We start from the raw sequence: 10,000 nt of genomic DNA, 5'->3' as shown, positions 1-10,000 counted from the left end.
GAGTTTGAGAACTTTGTAAGTCAATATCCCCGAGAAAGGTATGTGCAGGCGAGGGAATTCAAGAGCATCGGTGTTGTGGGACGGAAGAAAGGAATGGACGTGTTAATTACTGTGGAAGCCTGATGGGTTGGATAGAACAAAGGTGATGAGAGGGTGCGAGATGGGGACTACGAGGGAGTCATGAGCCACGTTCACTCAAAGAAATGGCAGAGAGAGAAGACAGCAGACCTATGGACCAGAAGTGAGAGTGTCTATCTGTTTACTTGTTTATTTCGTTATATCTCGAATACTTTATCCACGTTTTCTTGTTGTTAAATGGAGGGATGGTATTTAATAAGAAACGTACACATTGAGATGGCCATGACTTCTTCACATCCTTCCGCATGCAGATACAAAAATTAAAGAAGGTCGATAGAAACGGTAAAACTACTTAAAATTTATGAGTCCAGATGACTAATATTGGAAACCTTTGTATTTGAAACCTTTGAAATTTTTGTATTTGTAGGCATTAAATTCACAGTGAGAAAATGAAGTTTATAAATAGTCTGTGATCGGACATTTTAACTTGAAGAAGGGAGTACAGAATTTTTTTTTGTAGAAGCAGGTAAATATGCGGAAGATTTTAGTTTTTATGGAGTATGGTTGAGAGACATACGAAGTATAAAAAGTTACTTACCCGTTCGTCATTTATGTTTAGCAAATCCGACTGCTCGGAGCGGCCTGCCAGGTATGCAGCTAAATTAGCAGTGTAACTTGCAATCATAAAAATTGCAAGACCTGCCCAGAAGTTCTGAAGTACTTTTCCTGGCCAACTTTTAGGGGATTTGGTGCGCACGATATGACCAAAAAGCACTGAATAAACCATAGTGAGTGCTGAACCGAGGGTATAGTTGCGATCCCGTTTTCTCCCCTTAGGGTTGAGTCCAAATGGACTGTTCCACTCGAACAACGATGTTGCTACGGCAGTAACTGTGGCACTTATCACTATGCCGATCCATACCTCCACGGAAAAAGGCATTAGAAAGGCGTCCATGGAAGTTTCACGCTCTCGCCTCATGGTAATCATGGAGAAGCCAGTGTAAAAATACACCTCAGTGAATGTGATATACCTTACCCGTTCTACTGTTATACTGAGCGGTCCTGCCACTATATCGACTCTGTCATCTTCCAGGTACATTAACGTGTCATTCCAACTTCCTGAATCATACGTGTAGTTTCCATCGAAAGGTTCTTTGAGAAAGAAGAGGATGAAATCAAATTCCATGTCCGTCGCCAGCTTGACCAAGATATCTATGGTCACTCCTGTGCAGCAAGAAACACTGAATTTGTCATGATCGTATCGATTAGTAAGCAAGTAGTCTTCGAATGCATTATCAACATCACTTTCATTGGCTACCTGAACACATGGCACGTACGAATAGCAGTCACCATCTTCGGAAAAGGCCTCTTTTTGCATGATAAATGGTGGTGAAACTTTGGTAATGATGCTATAAAGTTTGCGAAAACGGTGCGTAGCATTCTCCCGCCGACCCGGAAGTTCAGCCACCGTGCTTAAATTTACATAGAAATTATCGACTGCTCCAACAAATTTCCATATTTTTGTCCCTTTTAGATCTTTGACTAAATTTAATATTCGGAAAGTATAATTGGTGCTGTCTTGGGTATAATCCAGTATTTCTCCACTGGATTCAAGGCTCAGCCTCAGTTCTCTACAAAATAGAAGAGAAAAAAGTATTAGTACATCAGACTGAAGCAGTTAATTCCTATATAGCACAAGGTATGTATGCGTGCATGTATGTATGGTATATCTATGTATGTATGTATATATATATATATATATATATATATATATATATATATTTATGTTTGTATATATAAAAATATGTATGTTTGTATACACACACACACACACACACACACACACACACACACACACACACACACATATATATATATTTGTGCATGTATATAATCAATCCAAACATGAACAAGCAAGAAAAAACAACAACGCGAGGACGTGAAATAAGTACAGTGTTTGGACGCTCAGGGAAGAAAAGAAAAGAATGAGGACTTCACGTTTTGAACGGAGCTCTTCATCAGAAATATAGAAATAGTCCAAAGAAGGGAAGACGGAGAAAGAAAATCGCCAACGATACACACGCTGTCACATATTAAAATCGATATATATTATATAATATATATATATACATATATATATATGTATGTATGTATATATATGTTTATATATACATATATGTATGTATTGACTGTTACTTCGAAGTTCCTACCTACACTCATACATGCATGCATACATACATACATACATACATACATGCATGCATACATATATACATACATTCAAGCATACAACTATACATGCATACACATAAAAACGGGGGAATAACAGCGATTAGTATTCGGTTTCGTTCAAGTTTTCCTTTTGCTCCGAATCGACTTCACATTCCTTCCTTCTGAAACCGGTAAAAGAGATACCATATAAAGAACTGGGATCGATAAATGTTAATATTTTAGAATACAGTTAGTTTGTACCTAGTATATGAAAACACTGTATTGAAAGAAAAAGAAAAGTATGGGAGCTATTCGGTGGATAACATTACAATGATGTCCTACAGACAGGTATGTTAGAAATAGAAAGAAAATCTATTCTAAAATTCTGGGAAGAACGTAAACCTATATAATTCCTACGTCCATCTTTAATCATGTTGGCAGCTGCAATTATTACTTGAAAATTATAATTATTAAAGCAACCATTTGAAAGTCTCATGACTTGCCTAACTAAATTTAGGCATTTATTTCAATAAACTCGTACGAATTTGGCAGCTTTCTGCATGATCGTTTGGTCTGACGCAACTATCGTCATACAAAAAGGAAGGAAATTTGACATAATAATATCCTAGATACAATACACCGGAAGAAATAAACTGGGAGTGTCATGGCTAGATCGTCTGTAAACAGAGATCTGTCGATTTGATCAGTGCAAAACAACTTTTACACAACATCCAAAGTTCCATCACCGCTAGTTTTAAAGCAAGCCTCTACAGAAGCACTGTGTAAAATATATTGCTCAGTGGAAACAAATATGTCTACGACGTTAACATTTCTGGATAACGGACCTAGGACTCAACACAAAAACAAGACAAACAAAAAATATTTCATATTCATATTTCATTTTTCCTCTTATTATTTTTATATTCTTTTTTGATGTTATACTTATAACAGAATCGGTGTTTTGATTTTCCTATTTCAAAACCGTTCCTTATGAAATGACTTTCACATCACATTCTACAGATACGTTAATTCATCATGTAATTATTATAGAGCTGACGATGGTTTCTCCTGGTTCATGGAAACAGTTGTAGAAATGATTAAATGAAAGTTTTATGTTCCCATGTGTGTGTGTCTCTGTGTGTGCGTGTCTGTGTGTGTGTGTGTGTGCGCTTGTGCGTGCGTGCGTGCGTGCGTGTGTGTGTGTGTGTGTGTGTGTACGTGCGGGTGTGTGCGCGTTGTTGAAACTTACATCAATTATACACCTTGTTCCTCGTGACCACTTGAGTACTTCCACCTTAGTATATGCTTATAATCAAAACGAAATTGAAATCCCCTCATCCATCTATCTCCGCCCACTATTCCTGGGAGGGTAGTAGGGGGAGGGGTCCCCGAGCACCTCCTCCTTAGGACCCTATCAAAAGGGTCCATCATTACATTTTCCGGCTGGACTCCCAAGTGTGACCAGCTGAGAGTCTGGATATTCTCCACCCATTTCGTTCTTGGTCTATTTCAAGATCTGCGGCCAAATGACGCGGCTTGAAGAACTTGTCTTGCTGTCCTTTCCTGCGGTATTCTCATTTCAGAGATGTCCCCGCTTAAGTCTACACTTTTAATACTACCTACATAGTGGACGTTTACATCATCTCAAGGACCAAATGTTCCAGAAAAAATTACAATTTCAAAACAAAGTAATGAATTTTATAGTTCTTAATAAACTTCCAGCATCTTACAGTTTTCAAAATAACCGTGGGATTTTCACGGGCACAGGTAGAACATATGTGATATGACCAACAGAAGCTGAACCGAGCTATCACATTTGAAATAGCGATACAAGTGAATATGGGAAAGGCGTAAACGTATAAAGTTTTTACTGTGGTTTGATGTGACAATAAACCAAAGAAGAAAACAGAGGAGGAAAATCGAAGACAAAATCTGCTTCTCACTTCTTCCTCTGTAAAAAAAAAAAAAATATTTAAAAAAGTTAAATAGCAACATCATTAAACAAAAAGAAGTAAAACTGAGTCGTTACAGATATACTGGAAAACGATGTAAACAAATATATTGATTTCTAAAACAGACATAATGCCTGAAGATATGGGGAACAGTCTAATCGATTAAATCGAACCTACTACTTGAATGGTACAGTACACTCTTTTATCGACAACGGAAGTATGAAGAGTAAAGTTGACCTCGGTGAGATTTCAACTCAGAACTTAGAGAGACGTAACTAAATACAACGTGAAATTTTGTCCGATGCTTTGCCGATTCTGCCAATCCAATATGATATCTATGGCTCCAGAATAAATCAACTGATCGATGCGACTCCTACGCAAGACATAATGGAAAATGGGTACTCCCTCGTAACATTTCTCATGTGAACATATAAATCCAAGCAAACAACGTAGAAACAAACTTAGAGATAAATAATAACTAAAACAAAAGCTCTTTCATCGTGTATGGACTGAATAACGTAGACACAAATGCAGAAAAAAAGGAAAGAAAAGTTGATAGATTATATATGTATATATGTATTAAAAAAAAAAACTCGTTCCTGAAATCAAAGAGTGCTAAAAAGCAGCGATCGTTACCAAATTGCAGTGAATTCTTCGTTATGAAAATAATGACAACAGTTATTTCTACAAAATAAACATTCTCAAAACAAATTTTCTGAAGACTACTGTTTCAATACTACCAATGTATTGGACTTTTATGGACTTTTACATCATTTCAAATGACAAATGTTCCGGAAAGTTATACAATTTCAAAAGAAATCATGAATTTTATGGTTCTCAATAAACTCCTACAGCATATAATAGAGACCAAACAGCAACACCGACCGCGACTGAAATGAAAATGCTTAAAGAAAGCGCATTGAGAGTGGCTGGATCATTAGACATAAAAATGTCCAAAAAATGTCCAAATCATAAAATCTTATCAGGAAGTCCAAATAATGTTCCAAACTTTTGGATAAATATCCTAATACGTATCCATATCCACAGTGTAGTCTCAAACGTTTTCTGTAACTGAAAGAGACTTAAAAAAACCCAAATGGTTCAGCGACGATTTAAGCATCTTTATACAGAAGGATGACAACAGGACAAATGATCCGACCAATGAGTCCATGATTTACCAACCTAAGGTTCAAAATTTCTTAACAGAAATATTATTCCGAAATACCTCAGAAGAAAAAATATACATAGTGGCTGTGTAGTAAGTAGCTTGTTCACCAACCACATGGTTTCGGGTTCAATCCCACTGCATGACACCTTGGGCAAGTGCCTTTTACTATAGCCTCGGGCCGACCAAAACCTTGTGAGTGGGTTTGGTAGACGGAACTGAAAGAAGCTTGTCGTATACACACACACACACACACACACACACACACACACACACACACACACACACACATATATATATATATATATATATATATATATATATATATCTGTGTGTGTGTGTGTGTGTGTGCGTGTGTATGCGTGTGTTTGTTTCCCCACACACACAACATCGCTTGGCAACCAATGCTGGTGTGTTTACGTCCCGGTAAATTAGCGCCCGATAGAATAAGTACTAGGCTTACAAAGAATAAGTCCTGGGGTCGATTTCTTCGACTAACACCCTTTGATGCAGTGCTCCAGCATGGCCGCAGTCAAATGATTGAAACAAGCAAGAGAATAAAAGAATAAAGAATATATATCGTACAATCTTAAGAACGTAGTCATGGCGCTAAGACTCGTATGACTGTTACAATAGATTATTGATCGACAAAAGAATAACCGACAGATATAAGAGAAAAAAAGAAAGTTCTAAATATGATAGATTAACTACTAGAATATTTTGTTAGTAGAAATATTAGTCGTGAATACAGCACCACCAACAAAAGCAAGTACGAGTCCAACACTAATAACAAAATTACTTACCTTGGGTAAATTGAAGACAATTTTGTAAATTTAATTAAAACTAGGGAATTAAAAATTGATATGGAAGATGCACCAAAGCAACATTAATGAGATACGTTAATAACATCTACTAAATATCACACGTCATAAAGAAACAGATAATGAAAACTACACCGAAAACAAACTTATTAAACCTCAATAATTAATGAACCAGACTGAGTACAGCAGATATACTTTCTTTTATGTTTGGTAACTTCAAACAAATAACGCCTCTGACTCTTGCAATATATCGTATATTACCTTAAAGGATAATGATACACAGATGCTCTTACCTTCACCAAACTATTCAATGTTTCACTATCTACTGAGAAATATCTGAATCGATGGAAAACTGTCACAGTGAGTCAGTCCCTACTCTGACGCTACCAATTATTGACCTATCGTTTCGACGCCTCAAAAGTGAAGGAAATAGTCGTTAACAATCACCATCTTTGGCTCTTTCTGTCTCATTTCTTCCTCAGTGACACCAGTACAGTTTATGTTGAGACAGATTTACTGGAGACATGCTTCCCTATTCCAGTCACTTGGGAGCCATCACACTTTAGAACGTTGGTGACAGCTATGTCGTTGAACTTGACATCAACAAATCGTATAACTGTATTTCCTTTGAAAATTTCACAGTTTGTTGCAAATCCAAGACCTTCCTCAATTTGTCGTCTCTGAGATTAGAAGTGTCCTCTCAGAATGCGTTAACGAGGGAAACTATCAACAGTCAATCAGCTGCACCCTATAGATTCAAACTTGTTTCGAGATTCGGTCCATAACGTCTTTTTTTTTTTTAATTCTCCGCCCCATCTCCGTAGGTATTTCCTGAAATTGACGACGTACAGCTGTCCAAACTGAACATCAAACCTATCACCTTTAATAACCTCGCATTGTTCTGCTTCTTCTCAATTAAATCATTAAAAGGGCTTGGGAAGAACATTATATACGTATTGGATTAATACTTTCAAACTACCTACTTACCTACCTACCTACCTACCTACCTATTAATCTATCTATCTATTTACCTCTCTCTCTCTCTCTTTCTCTCTCTCTCTCTCTCTCTCTCTCTCTCTCTATATATATATATATATATATATATATATATATATATATATATATATATTTCTATACGTATAGGTACATAAAAATATGCATACATCTATAGATACATATATAAATACATAAATATATAGGACACGTAAATTTATATACACGTGCAAAAAACGAGAGAGTGGGCGCTTTAATTCACTGGAAATTATGACTGCATTGCAGAATATCCACAGAAGAGAGACCGTACAAATGTTGCAGAGAACGATAAATGTAACATACTTTTGACTAGGTCGATTCATGCAAACATGGAGAATAAAATAAATCATCCGGATGCAATTGTTAGAAACCACATGGAAAAATACTTAATCGATCTATCAACACCATCGACGGCCAGTATATACTATAAAGGTATTGAAACATAAATATATAGTATAGAACTAATACTACATACGATATTGTGAATCCAGTAGAAAACACAAATACGAAATAATAATGTGGTGCATATGCCCAATGCGTACAAAACTATGCCCTGATAGGCTGTGAATGCAAGTAATATAAATTAGATTACTGAAGTATATATTGTTCCAATAGTTCTTGATGCCGTAGGTATAGTGAGCAAAGAAATGAATAAAGGGATTAGAAATGAGAGGTATAAAAATGAAAATAGTGCACATCCAAGGAACAGCAGTACTTGGTAGTGTAAGGAGTCTCCAAAAATTCCTCGAAATTTAAATAGATACCATCATAGTACACGGGAAATTGATTGCACCGACCCCAGTGATCAACTGGTTATTGCTTTATCAGCCCCGAAAGAACGAAAGGTAAAATCAGTCACGGAGGGATTTGAACTGGGAGCGTAGTGACGGCATAATTGCTTTAAGCATTTTCCCCGGCGTAATAATAATAATAATAATAATAATAATAATAATAATAATAATAATAATAATAATAATAATGATGATAATAATAATAATAATAATAATAATAATAATAATAGTAATAATAATAATAATTCATTCTACGAAAAGCACCAGGTGTGAAATTTGGGAAGAGGGGGGGGGGGGCTAGTCGATAATATTGACCATCTGCCGAATCTATTTACAGACCTGTGGAATTTGGTCTATTCACCAAGCTGCTTCTCTTCCTCCTACTATTCCCTTCAACCCTCACATATTTATGCTTACGTCAAGTACAAGACAAAAGTTGAAACTAAACAACATTTTAATAATATCACACAGTAGTAGAAACGAAGGTGGCAGATTTAAATGGATGATGGTTATACTGTCACCATGGCTACAAAAGTTAGCCACAACTATACAGATCAAGGCACTATTGGTGGTAACTAACGATGAGCAATGCTGTAATAGCAAGGTTAAAGTAATTGTAACGGTATTAATGGTGGAGTCGAAAATAGTGGCAGAGAAAGCAACCGTCTTTACGTCTGCTACAACACAGGGCTCAATACTAATAATCTTAATGTAACACAAATATGTCTAACGAAACACAAAGGAAAACTAAAAACAGTACGCCAAATCGCTTGTCCCATAGTTAATCTGGAAGCGCGTCCCCCAGGAGAGAGCCGGCCTGGGGTCGAAAAGTCATCCACTGGCACAAAGTCTTCTCTGAATACGTCACTTGAACGGGAACTGTCCCAACTCGAGCCCGCCAAGTCCACCACCACACCCACCACAGAAATAAAAATGTAAGAGGATCAAATGGACCCGAGAAGAGTATACAGAAGTAATATACGCCTATTACTATGCATGAGGTACAATGGCCCAATGGTTAGGGCAGCGGACTCGCGATCATAAGATCGCGGTTTCGATTCCCAGACCGGGCGTTGTGAGTGTTTATTGAGCGAAAACACCTAAGGCTCCACGAGGCTCTGGCAGGGGATGGTGGCGAACCCTGCTGTACTCTTCCACCACAACTTTCTCTCACTCTTTCTTCCTGTTTCTGTTGTGCCTGTAATTCAAAGGGCCAGCCTTGTCACTGTCACGCTGAATATCCCCGAGACCTACGTTAAGGGTACACGTGTCTGTGGAGTGCTCAGCCACTTGCATGTCAATTTCACGAGCAGGCTGTTCCGTTTATCGGATCGACTGGAACCCTCGACGTCGTAAGAGACGGAGTGCCAACAACAACTATGCACGAGGTAGGCCATCTGAAGAGAAACACACTGTACACTCTTATCGAATATGAAGAACACGAAATCAAGACAGCAGACTATATTTGGACGAAAACTATTCTTTGGGATTTCCCAGTATGTACAGATTGGACCATCAAGGTAAATAAACCAGATAGTGTTGTGAAAGACAAAAACAATAAAGTCTGTTTACTGATTGGCATGAGCATACCTTGTGACCATAATATCTCGGCAAAAGAATTTGATAAGCTCAGAAAATATAAAGATCTGCTAACTGAAATAGAAAAGATGTGGCATCTCAAGAAGGTTACAATACCAATGATTGTACAAGCACTTAGAATAATAAACAAAAAGAACTGAAAATTATTCAAGAATGGTCCTTGGCCTACCATCCATGCAGGAAGTGCATAAGATTATCTTAACTGGTACGTCACACGTATTGAGAAGAGCATTGTCACTGTAAATTTTCTTTTTCCCTCTTTATTTTATTTGTTTGCTTTTCTATTTTTTATTTTTTCCCTTTTCTCTTCTATCTTCTTTTTTTCTATCACATGACTCTGTAAATGAACAA

At 37.1% G+C, this 10,000-nt stretch overlaps 1 protein-coding gene across 1 annotated transcript in view; it reads right to left on the bottom strand.

The window, feature by feature from the left end:
- LOC106867387 (glutamate receptor ionotropic, NMDA 3A) overlaps positions 1-10,000 on the bottom strand; it is a 556,650-nt gene that overhangs the window by 79,207 nt on the left and 467,443 nt on the right. Inside the window, exon 5 of the mRNA XM_089354823.1 lies at positions 677-1,709. Coding sequence (XP_089210949.1) covers positions 677-1,709 — 1,033 coding nt within the window. The remainder of the gene's footprint in view (positions 1-676; positions 1,710-10,000) is intronic.

Source organism: Octopus bimaculoides, chromosome 7, assembly GCF_046866305.1.
Source record: "Octopus bimaculoides isolate indiv1 chromosome 7, ASM4686630v1, whole genome shotgun sequence".
Taxonomy (NCBI): domain Eukaryota; kingdom Metazoa; phylum Mollusca; class Cephalopoda; order Octopoda; family Octopodidae; genus Octopus; species Octopus bimaculoides.
Note: the sequence above shows the minus strand (reverse complement) of the source record. Positions and strands in the feature narration are given on the sequence as shown.